The sequence below is a fragment of the Mustela putorius genome, unplaced genomic scaffold (genome assembly GCF_011764305.1).
Source record: "Mustela putorius furo isolate JIRA1106 unplaced genomic scaffold, ASM1176430v1.1 tig00003854_pilon_pilon_pilon, whole genome shotgun sequence".
Classification (NCBI taxonomy): Eukaryota; Metazoa; Chordata; class Mammalia; order Carnivora; family Mustelidae; genus Mustela; species Mustela putorius.
The window spans coordinates 595,281-610,420 of record NW_025422006.1 but is presented as its reverse complement, the minus strand read 5'-3'; the positions used below and the strand labels follow the sequence as shown (position 1 = coordinate 610,420).

At 54.4% G+C, this 15,140-nt stretch overlaps 1 protein-coding gene across 3 annotated transcripts in view; it reads left to right on the top strand.

Annotated features, from left to right (window-relative positions):
- Positions 1-15,140, top strand: part of PHF2 (PHD finger protein 2) — a 67,649-nt gene that overhangs the window by 27,861 nt on the left and 24,648 nt on the right. Inside the window, exons 1-3 of one of the 3 annotated variants that reach the window (XM_013063335.2) lie at positions 4,032-4,117; positions 8,943-9,057; positions 14,871-14,918. In XM_013063335.2, coding sequence (XP_012918789.1) covers positions 9,009-9,057; positions 14,871-14,918 — 97 coding nt within the window. In that variant the 5' untranslated portion in view covers positions 4,032-4,117; positions 8,943-9,008. Of the gene's footprint in view, positions 1-4,031; positions 4,118-8,942; positions 9,058-14,870; positions 14,919-15,140 lie in introns of those variants that run through there. The other 2 variants (XM_045064966.1, XM_013063337.2) reach the window with 2 other exon arrangements.

Here is a 15,140-nt window from a genome sequence, read left to right as displayed (position 1 = left end):
AGCAGATGAGCCCCATGTCCGTCCCTCTGTCTGGGGACATGCTTGGGGGCCCAGCTCTTGTCCTGACCTAGTCGTCGTCTCCATAGGGAGGTAACCCCCAAATCGGCAAGACTGGTGCTTGGGCTGGTGGCCCTAGGCAGGGCTCTGTGGAGGGCACATGTCGCCCTCAGGCTGGGCGCCTTTAGGGTTCTCTCTGATCACCTGCCAGTCTGTTTGTGAGAGCGATGGGCTTGCTTTGTCTGCGGTGCTCCGCGACTGGTTGAACAGTTGGGGCTGGGGGGGTGGGTGGGCAGGCACGCCCAGGGTTCCTCCAGACGCAGGCACTTTGCTCCTGGCTTTAAGGCAGGGGGAATGTTTCTGACTTTTCCGTGACTATTGTTCTTATAGTCTTTTGGGTGATTTCCCAAGTAATTTCTCAGGAGGCACTGGGAAAGCCTTAACTTGGGGATAGAAACATAAATTGGGAGCGGTTTCAGTAAAAGGCCTCCCCCCATGTGGGTAGAGGGGCTGCTGTGGCTGAGGGCCCTCTGCCCAGGTCAAACCAAACCGCAGGGTCCTTGGGCCCCGGGACACGGGGAGTCAGGAGGTCTGTCCTCGCACATCGCACAGCCGGGGGCTGCTCCTGGGACCTTAGTTTCCATACCTCCAGTCGCCCTTGTCAGGGTGGCAGCCCAGGCAGTCGAGGCCCATGGTGACACACGCTGGTCGTGGGGGAGCGGGTGGCATCAGGCCGTGGGTGGCCCTCCTGGGTGAGGGGTGGCCCTGAGGTGCCCTGGGTAGAACAAGGGACCCATATCCCACCGCTCTCTGTCCGTTTTAGAGAGGCCTCCCTGCACAAAACGGGTCTCTGGTGAGACCTGCATGCCCCAGGCTGGCATACCGAAGGGGCACCCAGAGCTGGGGAGGGGTGTTGGCCTGCACGCCTTATGACCCTGGGCCTCAGCTTCCCCACCTGTCATGCATGTGGGACCAGCAGGGGTGGTTCAGGCAGGCTGACTTTCCTCCCTACACCCGGCCTAGGACTTAGCCGCCGTTCCCTCTGCGCGCCACCGCACACCTGCCCCCTAACCTGTTGAAGGGGCCCCTGTCTGTGAGGCTGAGTTCACAGTCGGACCTCAGACCTCCTGTGTGCTGCGTTGGCTCCTTGTGTGTCCCTGGGATCCCTGTGGCTGGGCCAGGCAGGAATATGTGCGGATTTGGGGTGTTGACACAGGGCAGACGTGGGGTGTGGATACAGGATGTGGAACTGGGGTGTAGACCTAGGGTGTAGATGAAAAGTGTGGGTCTGGAGTGTGAACACAAAGTGTGGACACGGGGTGTGGATTCTGGGTCCAATTACTAGTCCCAGTGGGTCCTGAAGACCCGCAGGGCTCTGCCTCTCACCCAGAGTGCGCAGCTCCGGGTGGGTGTGGGCGATGGGGGCTTCGCCGGCGTGCTCTCTGATGGCTGGGCACACCGAGGCCAGCTGGCGCAGGGCCCAGGGTGCAGAGCGCCCGGGTGCAGGGCCCTTTCTGTGGCAGGCAGGGGTGTAGGGGGCTGGGAGGGAGGGAGGGGAGGAGTCAGGTGGGTGCACCAGCCCAGGGGGAAGGTGCTGGGTGAGTGGCTGCTCCTCCTTGTGGGTGGGGAGGAGCTGGGGGCGGGGGTTTGAGGAGGAGGGGCTCTCATGAAGCAGGGGTGCTCTGGAGACAGACTCGGGTACTCCGGTGTTTGCTGTCCCCGCTGTGCCTCCCACCTGCCGCGTTAAGAGCTCAGCGTGCCTGGTTCGGTGACTTTGCCGAGAGACCGATGCAGTAATGTGATTCTAGCTCCCCTTTCTGGCATCTTTCTCCATAGGCCTGGGCCCCTTCGGGCTCTCCCCTGTTCTTCCGCGGGGGAGATGCCCTTCATGCCCGGTTCCTGCAGGAGGGGGGATGCTCCCGTACATGCTGTCGGAGGGAGCCCTGTTTCTGTCCATCAGGGTTCTCTCTGATGTCCTTTGCTTGTTCAGAAAGTCCCTTTGCATGGCGAGAGCAGACCTGTGGACCCTAGACCCTCGCATCTGCTTCTGGTCGCTTTGTGTCTCACACCTGTCTCTTCAGGCGGCCCGCACTTTGGTTCGGGGCTCGTTCCGAGATGAAGAGTGAACTTCATGTTTCCAAAGGCGTGTGCCGGAGGCTTTGTGGGCTCCAGCGCTGCTCCTGGGACCGTGGCATGTGGCAGCCGTGGCAGACGGTGTTCCATCGAGGGGCCCGGAGCGGTGGTGGCTGACCCTGGCCAGGGGACGAGGGAACACAGTGAGGAGACGCCTGGGGTCCAGACACACATCTGCCCTCCATGGTAGGCGAGCGGTGACCCTCCCGTTACTGCAGGGCTGTTGCAGGAAGGTCCACGTAGGGTCTGTGCTGCTGCCGCAGGCAGAACAGGCGCTCGGCCAGCCTTAATGAGGATGGGCTCAGTGGCAGTGGGACGGGGGCGCCTGTCATGGGGCACATTCCTTGTCTTTCGAGTGGGGTAAAATTCACATAACATAAAACTAACCATCTTAAAGTGAGCCTTCCTTGGCAGTTAGTACCTTCACACTGTTGCGCAAGCATGGCCTCCACCTGCGTCCGAAAGGAGATGCCAGGCTCCCTCCGCAGTCACTGCCCATTCCCCACCAGCCCCTCGCTCCTGCGGCGGGTCCTCTGGGTGTGCGTTCTGCGTAAATGCAGCCCTGCGTATGTGGCCTTGGGTGGCCGGGGGCCGTCGTGCTGTAGCAGGTGTCCGCGCCGCCCCCCTTTCAGGCTGGGGGCCGCTCCGTGGCGTGGACAGGTGGCTTGGCTGTCTGTCAGCCGGTGCGCGCTCGCGGGTTTCTGTCTCTTGGTCGTCGTGGTGATGTTGCCGTGAACACTGGTGTGCGGGGTTTGCCTGCGGCCCTGCTCTGCCTTCTCCGGGGCACGTGCCTGGGAGTGGGATGGCCGGGTCACAGGGTGAGTCTCTGCTTACCTTTCTGGGGAGCCGTCAGACTATTCCCAGAGAAACTGTCACTTTTACACTCAGCAGCGACGGAAGAGAGCTCTCCGTTCCCACCTCCCGGCCAGCACTTGCAGGTCTCTGGTGTTTTTTCTTGTAAAACCTGTAGCCGTCCTGGGGTGGTGTCTTGTTGGTTCGGTTGTGCGTTCCAGAGAATCCACACGGCTAAGCATGTAGAGCCTCTGTCGAGGGCCTCTTGGCTGTTGTACGTCATCCTGGGAGAAGAATCTGTTTGAGTCCTTTGCCCGTTTAGATGCTGTTGTGTGTGTCTCCGTCATCCGTCCGTATGCGCATCGGGCGCTAGGCCTTCATCGAAAGGTGATTCGCAGATGCTCTCCCATTCTCCGTGTTGTCTTTTCAGTTTCTTCCTAGTGTCATTTACTGCACAAACATTTTACATTTCCCTGATACACAGGTTAATTTTTCTTTTGTTGCTTGTGTTTTCGGTGCCCTATCTGGGAATCCATGGCCAAGTCCAGGGTCATGAAGATGTACTCCTGTTTCCTCTTCTTAGTGTCTTATAGCATTAGGCCTTATATTTCAGTGCTCAATCTGTTTTTAGTTAGTCTTTTTATATGGTGTGAGGTAGGGATTCAACTTCATTCTTTTGACATCCGGTTGTCCTGGTACCCTGGTCCTGCCCCCTGGTTCAGCGGTCCCTCAAGGGGTCAGGAGAGCCCCAACCCTTAGCTCTAAGCCTCCCCAGGTGACGTGGTGGGGGCAGCCCCTCTCTGAGACCCCTTGTCCTCCCCGACTCTTTGGTGACGGGAGAGTAGTGGCTGTCGTGCAGGTGGTCCTGCTGGATGGCCCGGCCCCCTGCGTAGCCCGGTCATGAACAGCAAGGCCTTCCTTGCCTCTCCCTCCCTCCCTCCTCCTCATGCCCCTCCTGTCCCTGTGGGCTGCTGTCCTGGCTCAGGTTCTGCTCCCCCTGCACGCGTAGTGCCCCCTCCTGTGAGGTGGACAGCAGCTGTCTGCGTCCGCAGGGGAAGGCCCCGAGTAGTTGCTGACCGCCGGCTACATCTGTGCTTCCTCCATTTCAGCTGTGTGGGAGTAGAAGAGGAGGAGGCCCCAGACATCGACATATACCACTGCCCGAACTGCGAGAAAACCCACGGGAAGTCTACCTGTAAGTACAGGGCCTGGCCTGGCTGGCTGGGGGAGGGCCGTGGGCACTTGCACCCTGGTGCCTGGGAACTGCTCCTGGCCTTGCCCACTGTCCCTGTGGATTCATCCCTGCAGCCTCTCCTGTGGGGCTGCTGTCCAGGGCTGCGGCTAACGCCACTTGGCCTGTGCAGAGACCCCACTGACTTCCACAGGCCTGGGCAGGGGCCTCACATCGCAGCACCTGCAGGGGCCAGACCCATCCAAGATGGGGACACCGTGCTGTGGCTGTCCGACCCTGCCCGCTGCCTGCTGCCCACTCCACGTTGGGGATCTGCTGTCCCTTCCTTGGTACCACCTGCAGGGAGAGTCCCCATCTCAAACTGCCTGCTGGTCCCTTGGGGGTGCAGTGCACCCTGAGGGGGCTCCTTGGGAACAGGCTTATCCAGTGTGGCTCCACTGGGGGCTCATATCCCTTCCAGGAGGCGAGTTCCAAGGCTGAGCCCATGCAGGGGGTGTGCCCTGGTCTGCAGTTACCTTGGCGGGTCCTGGCTTGGGGGCAAGACAGAGGGCATGGGGGTGTTAATGTGGCCTCTGATTTCTGACCTGGCTTGGGGGGCCTGGGTGCTCATAAAAGGTGCAGTCTGGATGCTGACCCCGGAGTGTTTGTGTAGGGGGGTTGAGGGGGACCACAGCTGGCCCCAGGCCACCAGAAGTCCTGTCACCCTCCTTCAAGGGGAGCCTCCCTCCTGCTGTCTATTCACAGGGCAGAGGCTGGACCCCCACAGCTCCTGTGGGGCGAGTCCTGTAGGTCCAGTGCGGGTTGAGGGAGGGTGCCTGCACGCCTGAGGCTGAGGCTGGCCGTGATCCCACCACCCGGGAAGCTGCGTGAGGCCAGTGGGCTGTCCCCACTCCTTCTCGCCGAGCTGTCTGTGTGTCTGGCCTGTGTGCCGTCATCACTAGATGATCCAGCGGCCGCCCTGGTTCGGCTCTCATCCTCCAGACTGCAGCACGGCATCAGCACGCGGTAAAGCATCACCAAATTCCCGAGACCAGCAGGAAGCTTTGTGGGCTCCTACCTTCCCTCGTACCCACAGGGGCCGGCAGTGCTTGTGCTCAGGGCGGGTCTGCTGAGATTACCCAGAAACCACTCTGGTCCCTGCCCGGCTGCTGTCGTAACCCCTTCTGAGCCACGGGAAAGCTCAGGGCAGGCGGGGTTGAGCAGGTGGGGCTGGCGTCCCACCGTGCGGCCCTAGGGCAGGGCCAAGGACAGACTGGGGCTGGAGCCAGGAGACCCGGCCTGTCCCCACAACAGCCCTGAGTGTCCTGACGGAGGGCAGGACCGTGCTCTGGGGCTCAGGTAGGGCTGCAGGGGAGTGCTGTGGTGGGAGCTGGTGGTCACACACCCTGTGACTTCTCCAACATCTCTGCATGTCCTGGAAGCACCTTTCCCTGACCGTGAGCTTGTCCACTGTTCCCCAACTTAGTCTGCTGACCGAGACCCCCGCCCTTGTGCTGGGGGTCCCTGCTGCCCTGTACTGCTGCTCAAAGCCAAGTACAGGCAACCCTTCCTGGTACTTATGGCCAGCCACTCCCAGGACATGTGGGGACTGCAGCCTGGTGGGGGCCGGCAGCCCCTCCCTGGCTGGATGTGTTTGTGTATGTATGTGTGCATAGATGTTCATGTATGCATTTGCGTGTATAGACAGGAGTGCGTGCACATATGTGTGTAGACAGGTGTATGTGCACAAGCGTTGGCACATGTGTGTGTATAGACAGGTGCGTGTGTGCAAGTGTGGATGTGTGTGTAGACACATGCGCGTGCTCAAGCGTGGACACGTGTGTGTGAGTGTCGCATTTGCACAGGTTGATAGGCTTGTATGTGTACGTGTGTGTGGCTGTGCACACATGCTTCATAAGTCCTGTGGATCAGGGGCTCCCTGCCGTTACTGGGGGCTGCATGGCCATTGGGGTCAGAGGCTTGGGAGCTGGCATTTCCTGCCAGGATGCACGCCCTCAATTGTGTGTCACTCTGCCTTGGAGTGGGTCTGTGTCACGGTGACACACTGGTTCGTTTGGTGATTCTTTGCAGTCAGATGCTCCACGGTGAGGACTATCATGGTGTCATGTCCCCAGGGGACCCCTAAGCCCATGGGCTGCTCCGGGCCCCACGTGGGTCTGTGGTGGGCACATTGAGATGAGGACAGGGGCCCACAGGTTCACAGTTTGCGCAGAGTTGGGGCTTGGGGGTCCCCAGGGAACTCGGCAAGGAGTCCCCACCGATGGGAAGGCTCAGGCAGCATGGCCCCAAGAGCAGTTCTGACCCCGGCAAGCCTGCTTCAGAGGCCACTTCCCGACTGGCCACATCCCTCCTCCCCGAGGCCCTTGTAGCTGTGATGCCCCGAGGGCAGCTGCAACGGGGGGGGGTATCTGTCACCCCCAAGTCCCGTCCTCCTGCTGGGCTGAGGTCTCTAGGCTGCCTCCTCAGGGGACGCACAGGCAGGAGGACATTTGGCCTCGGGGCTCAGCGTGTTCTGGGCCCTGGGGAGGGAAGGAGCACACCAGCCAGGGCTTCCCAGGGAGCCCCAGGACGCTTGGCCGGCCTCCCTTACGGATCTGTGTTGCCCCGTGCGTTAGCCGTCGCGTCCTCGAGGTGCTCGCGGTGCCCCGTCCCAAGTGAGGGCCCAGGAAGGCCGCCAGCCGCAGGCAGCACCTGCTTCTCAGGCCCAGTTCCCGGCGGGTATGCATCCCCACCCCCCCAGCTGCCCTCCAGGACTCAGTTTCCCCAAGTGGCCTCCTTGGCCAGGGCCCTCCTGCCAGGCATCTGCATCCTTGGGGCTCTGCATGCCTTCCACGTGGAGACCTCAGGAAGTGCAGTGAGGGGTGATGCCGGGGCCAGTGTTGGAGGACCTTGGGGGGCCCACGTGAGGACCTCTGCTGTCCCCCTCAGACTGCATGGGGATGGATGCCTGTCTCTCCCCTGGTCTCCCCTCTATGTGGCGTTGCTCATGGCTGCCGGCATGCGGCCTGGCTTCCCCCTCCTCTTTCTCAAGGCCCTGGATACGCTGGACTCCTGGTGAGAGGGCTCCCCAAGAGTCTGGCTCGCCTCCCCGGCGAGCGTGGGCCACCAGGCGTGGGCCGCCGATTGCCGAGGCCCACGACGCTCCCGTGGCCGTGCAGCGGGGAGCTCCATGTGGACTCCAGAGCCCCTTGCCTCTGGGGTCGGGCTCGCGTCCTGAGGCAGCCGCAGACCTAGGAGAAGGCTGAGGACATGGAGACTGGTTTCAGAGTCAGGGTGACCTGGGTCGTCATCAGGGTCGTGCCGCCCCCACCCTTGTCTGAGCCTGCTGAGCTCTTTGGGGAGCAGGGACGACTCCCAGGCCACCTACAGCTTTGGCGACCCCTGTGTAGAGCTGGGCTGCTCAGTGGGCACCCGCCATTCACAAACATCCCTCCCTCCGCCCTGTGCCCACTGGTGCCGGGCTGTGCCAGGTGCAGTGGGTGCAGCTAGGGGAGCCTGGGGGTCTGGAGCAGGACTGAGCCCTGTGAACAAGGGCCTGCAGCCCAAGCAGCCTTGCCAAGAGGAGGGTCCGTGCTTGTACAGTGTGCCCCCCAAGAGCTCCCGGGCAGGTGGGGTGCCGCATGTCGTTTGCCTCCTGTGGCTCACAAGGAGTCTGGGAGGCTGGGATTAGCTCCTCTCTGTTGAAGATACAGCACAGAGATGCCCAGTGACTTGCGCAAGGTCACACAGTGACAACATGGTGGGGCAGGAAAGATTTGGGCAGGTGCCCAGGCCCTTCTGCGCTCCCATGTGTGCCTGATGCCATCAGAAGCCCCAGCTCGCAAGCCTTTCTTGGCAGGGTCCTGCCAGATTTCAGTAACGCCCGCTCAGACCCTGGCCATGGCAAGCGAAGCATGACAGAGATGTCGCGTCGTTGTTGGAGACAGTCTCAGGGGTCTGTGACTGGATGGGAGATGGGGAACGGTGGGAGCCCCTCTCCGTCCTTGTCTGTGAAGGAAGGGCATCCGGAGGGCCGAGCGGCAATCCCTCACAGCCAGTCTGACTCAGGCTGTTCCAGACCCTGTCCCGGAGTCTCCAGGGACAGGTGTGTGCGCCAGTGCTGTCCTCACTCCCCATCACTAGTGGCTACCCTGAACGGGGGATGAGGGCCACAAGAAAATCACTTACCTCCCCTCCTGGGCTTGCAGTCCAGTGGGGTGAGTGCGAGTGTGTGTGTGCACATGCACCTGTGCTTATGTCTGCAAACATGTCACATAGGGGCACGTGTACACACTTGTCTCTAGAGAGTCCAATGTGGGGTGCCCAGTGTCCTGGGAGCACGTGTGGAATGGAAGTCGGAGGGAGCAGGTAGGGCGGTGGTACGCATGGGTGGACACACCGGGGAGGGTGAGGTGCACACAGCTCGGGGGTGAGGGTGGGAGCTCCCTGTGCCTCTCTGTGCCTCTGCCCCAGATGCAGGCTATTGGGACAGCGGAGATCCCAGCAGGGAGGTGGCAGGGTTTGTGATATCCGAGGTCAGAGGGGAGGTGTCCCAAAGGCCAACCTTGGTGGGACTACCCCGTAGGTGCCTCTGATGCGACACACCCTCAGCAAGGTCCCAGGCCGCCCTAGCTCTGGATGTGGTCACTGAGCCCAGGGGCTTGGCAGGTGCAGGGCGGGGTCAGTGGAGAGATCATGGGGCTGGGGGCGGGCAGTGAGGGAGGCGGGTGGGCCAGACCCCTGCGGGACCACGAGGGCTCTGCCTATAGGGAGCCTTGAGTGTTGGGGTGTTGACGGCTCCTCGGCTGCCCTCCTGGCTGGGTCCCTGAGCTGCCCTGTCTCCCCACAGTGAAGAAGAAGAGGGCCTGGCACAAACATGGTCCAGGGCAGACGCCCGATGTGAAGCCCGTGCAGAATGGCAGCCAACTCTTCATCAAGGAGCTGCGGAGTCGGACCTTCCCCAGGTGGGCGGCAGCGGCCCCACTCGCTGGGTATCAGGGGTGTGGCCTTTCCTCCAGGGGACTGGCGTAGCCCCCCCCGAAACCCTAGGGGGGCCCTGGCTCTGGGGCCCTGGCTCTGGGGCCCGGCCTCTCCCTTCTGGGCACATCCGGCTCCCCCACCTGCTGTGGCCCTTTGTACGGAGCCATCCTGAGGGAGAGGCTGCTGTCCTCAGGTTATGTCCAGTCAAGCAGTGGGGTCTGGGGTCCTGCTTAAGACCCCCCTCTGGACATGGCAGTTCCCAGCCCCCATGGGCCTGGGCTTTCCTCTGTGCCCCTGGGCCTGGCAGGCTGTCCCCAGGCCCCCGTCTCAGGGCACTCCCTGAGGGTAGAGGGCAGGGTTGGGGTCAGAGCTCTGGGTCCCCTCAGCCCCTCGCACCTGGAAGACTTTTTTATTTGTCTGAGAATGTCTTTTTTCCCTCAACTTTTGAAGAGTAATTCACTGGACACAGAACCCTACGTGGTGGGGTTTCTCCTTCTAACAGTCCAAATATTTCACTCCCCTGTCTTCTTGCACACGCGATTTCTGTTCTAGTGTGACTCTTACTTGTGACTGTGTGTGGAGAAGGGCCTTCCCTCCTCTGGCTTCTTTCTTTTCCCCCACTTTTCCCATACCCTGTGCCCCCCCCCCCCGATTCAGTGTATTTAGTGTATTCACAGATGTGGGCGCCGCCACCAGCTGATTGTAGACCGTTTTCATCAGCCTGAAGCTTTTGTTTAATATTCTGTTGTATGGCCGGACCACATTTTGTTTATCTGTTCACCAGCAGACACATTTGGGTTATTTCTGATTTTTGGCTACTGTGAATATTTCCACTGTAAACATTCTTGTACAAGATCTTGTTGGACATATGTTTTCATGTTTTTAGGAGTAGCTCTGCATTCCGTTGTCTGAGGAATGAACTGCCAGACTGTTTTCCAAAGTGGTTACACCGCTTTCCGATCCCACCAGCAGGGGGTGCTGGCGCTTTGATTCTAACCGTCCTTCCTGGTGTAAAGTGTTGGCTCACTCCGCTCTGATGGACGTTTCCCTAATGATGAGTGGCTTGGAGCATCTTCTCATGTGCGTACTGGTCATTTGTAGGTCTTCCTTGGAGAAATGTCAGTTCAGACCCTTTGCCTATTTTTACTTTTTGGTGCTTTTTATTATTGAGTCATAAGAATTCTTTCCATATTTTAGAAGTCTCTTAACAGATAGGATTGGTGAATACTTTACCCTGTTTTGTAGACTTTCACTTTCTCAGTTGTGTTCTTGGAAGCACAGACATTTGTCATTTTGATGGAGTCCCGTTTATCCATTTTTTTTATTTTGTTTTTTGTGCTTTTGTTGTCATAGCTGAGGCTCATTTGCTAGGTCTAAACCCAAGGTCGTGAAGGTTTATCCCTGTGTTTTCTTCTAAGAGTTTTATAGTTTTTAGGTCTTACAATTTGGTCTTTGATACATTTTGAGTTAATTTCTTCACATGTGTGTGGTAAGGATCTAATTTTTTGTTTTTTTTAATGTGGCTCTCCATTTTTCCCTGCACCATTTATAAGAAGACAGTTCTTTTTCTATTAAATTGTCTTGGCCCTTAGCTGTAAGTGTATCCATTTATTTCTGGACACTCAGTTCTGCTCCGTTAATCTCTGTTTACCCTTAGGCCAGTCTCACACTGTCCGGATTACTGTGCTTTGCAGTATGCTTTGAAATGAAGAAGTTTTGAGTCCTCCAACTTCTTCTTTTTAAAGATCGTTTTGGCCACTCTGAGTCTGTTGCAGTTCCATGCAGATTTTAGTTTTAGCTTGTCAAGTCTACAGAGAAGTCAGCTGATGAGGATTATGGTGAATCTGTAAAGCAGTAGAATCAGAGTATTGCCATCTGAAAAATGCTCAGTCTTCTGACCAATGGACATGGACGTTTTCCCACTTATTGAGATATTATAAATTTCCATCAGAAGTTATATACTTCTTTTGTTAAATTTATTCCTAAATAACTTATTCTTCTTGATGTCTTTTAAGTGGAACTGTATTCTTAATTTTATGTCAGTGCTACTGTACTGAAATATAGTTGATTTTTGTACATTGGTCTTGTATCCTGCAACCTTGATGAGCTCGTTTATTATTTCAAGTAGCTTTTTAGTAGGTTCCTTACAATTTTCTATATACAGGATTGTGTCATCTGCGAATAGATGATTGCTTTCTTCCCTTCCAATCTGTGTTACTTTTTTTTCTTGCCTAATTGCTCTGGCTAGGACTTCTAGTGGGATGTTGAATAGAAGAGGCTGGGCAAGGGGGACCAGGGCCCCAGTAGTCTCAGGGTGCCACATTCAGGGTACAGTCTCAGTACCTGTGGGCCAGGTGGAGGAAGGGAGCCCCCATGTCTTGGCTGTCCTCACCCAACACTTGGAATCAGCAATAGACAACCGGGGCAGCATGAGAAAGACTGCCATGCTGTTCTACCAGGAGGAAAGCCCTCTGCCTCGAAGCTGGGCGCCCTCCCATCCAGCATTCTTGTGTCCTTGGCTGAAGTCTTCCAAGAGAGGAGTTTCCTTGCCAAGCCAGGGATGTGAAGGGAGGAGTGGTTACCAAGCTTTCGTAGATTTTCTTGACTAAATGTTTCTTCATTTGATGTTTGCTCTTAGAATCATTTCCAGAGGTCTTGAATGTTTTTCCAAATAATTTTTATCAGTTTCGCTGGAGTGTGGGTCAGCGCTCTTCACACTGTCATGGTAGAAGTAGATCTTTCTCATGTGGCCTTTTTCAAGATCCTGTCTGTCATTTTTTGTAGTTTGATTATGACATGCCTAGGAATAGTTTGGGGTATTTATCCTGCTTGGTGTTGTCTGAGTTTTCAGGATCTGTGGTTTAACGTATGTCATTATTTTTAGAGAATTCTCAACCATTAGTACTTCAAACATTTCTTCTGCTCCTCTCTCTGTTTTTCTTTCTGGGATTCCCATCATACACTCTTTCTGCAAGTTCTCCACATCTTGGATATTCTGTTCCCTGCCTTTTTCATTCTTTTCCTCTTGGCATTGCAGGTTGGGCAGATTTTACTGACTTAACTTCTAGCTCATTGATTCTTTTCTTAGCCATGTCTACTCTACTGATGAACCCATCAAAGGCATTCTTCATTTCTGTTACAGTTTTTAATTTATTTCTGTCATTTTTTTAATTCTTAGAGTGTCCACTTCTCTACTTATATTGCCCTTCCATTCTCTGCATGTTGTCCACTTTTTCCACTAGCACTCCTAACATATTAATCATAATTTTTTGAAGTTTTATTTTTTTAAAAAATTTATTTGAGAGAGAGCACCCATGTGTGCACAGCAGTGGGGAGGGGCAGAGGGAGAGGGAGAAGCAGACTCCCCACTGAGCCAGGAGCCCCATGTGCGGCTCAATCCCAGAACCCTGAGATTATGACCCGAGCTGAAACCAAAAATTGGTGCTTAATGGACTAAGCTTTTCAGGCGCCCCGGGATTCAACAGTTCTATACATCACTTCAGTAATTATCAGGACGTGAACTCTTTTTTTTTTTTTAATAAGATTTTATTCATTCATTTGACAGACAGAGAGATCACAAGTAGACAGAGAGGCAGGCAGAGAGAGGGGGAAGCAGGGTCACCACTGAGCAGAGAGCCCGACACGGGGTTCGATCCCAGGACCCTGAGATCATGACCTGAGCTGAAAGCAGAGGTTTAACCCGCTGAGCCACCCAGGCGCCCAAGATGTGAACTCTTGATCCCCATCCCCCATTCCCCCCACCCACCTTCCATCTCGTGACGGTCAGTGTGTTCTCTATAGTGAAGAGTCTGTTTCTTGATTTGTCTCACTTCCTTTACCTCCCTGTGTTCATTTGTTTTTAAAATTTTACATATGAGTGAAATCGTACAGTATTTGTCTTTCTCTGACTTATTTTGCTTAACACAATGCTCTCTAGCTTCATCTGTGTCGTTGCAAATGGCAAGATTTCATTCTTTCTTATGGCTGAGTAATATTCCAGTGTGTATATAGACCACTTGTGAATGGGTGGACACTTGGACTGCCTCCATCTCTTGGCTCTTATAAATAGCGGTGTTATAAACCTAGGGGTGCATCTTTTTGAATTAGTGTTTTCATTGTCTTTTGGTAAATACCCATTAGTGAGATTACTGGGCCATGTGGTATCCCTATTTCTTATTTTTTAAGGAGCCTCCGTACAGACTCCCACAGTGGCTACACCAGTTTGCATTCCCACCGACAGTGCTTGAGGGCTCCCCTTTCTCCACATCCTCACCAACACCTGTTATTTCTTGTCGTTTTGATTGTAGCCGTTCTGACTGCTGGTGGTGCCTTACTTTGTCTCTTCATGCTGTGGGTTTCTTGCCTTTCAGCATGCCTTTTGGGTTTTCTTGTTGAAAGCTGGACATGATGTGTTGAGTCAAACGAGCTAAGGTGCTCATGCATCTAGAGTGAGGTTTCATGTTGACCTGAGTAGGGATTGGGCTATGTCCACTGCAACTGTAGGTGCCAGACAGATCACTTTCTTGTAGTTTCCTTGTTTTTTCCTCCTCTCCTGTTTTCTCTGGGCTTTCCTGGCAACTCCTTCTTAAATGGAATTAGTCTCTCAATTATGCTCAACTGTTCTGCTGTCATATGGCAGTCCAGGTTTGGGTAGGGGAATGTTCTGTAATTGAATAGTAAACCTCAGTTCTTCAGTGGGCCCTGAGGCTCTGGGCTGTTACCTTTGGAAACATTTCTCTGCTTTCCTGAGACAGGAAGCTAGTAGGGTCTGGTGGAGGCCATTGGCCCTTCCCCTCATCAGATGAGGACCTGGTTAAGTCAGTTCTCCTGGAAGGTAGACTTTTGCTCTAGAGGAAAAACATAGTCACTAAGCCCCAACCATTCCTGAAGTAAGAGCAAATCTTCACCAGAACATCCTGAGGTATAGTCCATGAAAGTGTGCGTCTCCTCTGAGATGGAGCCCCCATGAGTTCTTAACTCTAAATCTAGTTCACATTCAACCCATGCACTCTATAAAAAATTACCGTATAAGTATTCCTCCCACTAACTGCCTCCAGCAGGTTTAACTTCAGGTAAGGTTATCTCGGTTGTGATTTTTTGTATTTACCTGTCGCCGCAGATTTCGGGGGTGGCTGTTTGCCCTATAACCCTAATTCTCTGTGAATATAAGAAAATTCATTGATTTTTCAGTTTGTTCAGCCTTTTTCTTGTTGTGAGGACAGGAGTGACCATGTCCAAGCTCTTAGCAGATTCCAGAAGTCAACTCTGAGTTACTCTAACCCTGTCTAATTTAATTGGTTGTCTTTTTCTTGTTGAGTTGTAATAGTTCTGGATACTTGTCATTTATTGGATATTTTCTCCCATTCTGTGGGCTACCTTTCCATCATCTTGATGGTGTCCTTTGAAGCACAAAAGTTTATAATTTTGATGGGGTCTAATTTATTTGTTTTGTTGTTGCTCATGGTTTTGGCTTCTGAAAAACCATTGCCAAATTCAGCGTCATGAAGATTAATTCCTGTGTTTTCTTCTCTACGTTTTATGGTTCTAGCTTTTGTGTTTAGGTCTTCAACTTACTTTGAGTTAATTTGTGTATATGATGTGAGGTAGGGATCGCACTTCATTCTTTTGCATGTGGACCTTCAGTTCTCCCACGTGCCGTTTATTGAGATGACTTTTCCCCATTGAGTTGTCTCGGCGTTCCTGGTACAAAGCAGTTGACCATAGATGTTTGGGTTTATTTTTGGACACTTGATTCTGCTCCACTGATCCGTATGTCTCTTCTCTCTTCTCATGCCAGCACTACACAGTCTTGATTACTGTAGCTTTGGAGTGAATTTTGAAATTGGTAAGTGTCCTCAACTTTGTTCTTCTTTTAAAAGACTGTTTTGGTCATCTGGGTGCCTTGCATTTCCATTCAGCATTCCAAGTTCAGCTTGTCAGTTTCTGCAGAGAAGTCTATGGGTATTTCAGTAGGGGTTGGAAGAAATCCGTGGTATAATTTTCCATTATTTCTTGAGTCCCATTTCTTTCTTCTAGATTTGATTTCCCTCTTGTTGAATTATTGTCC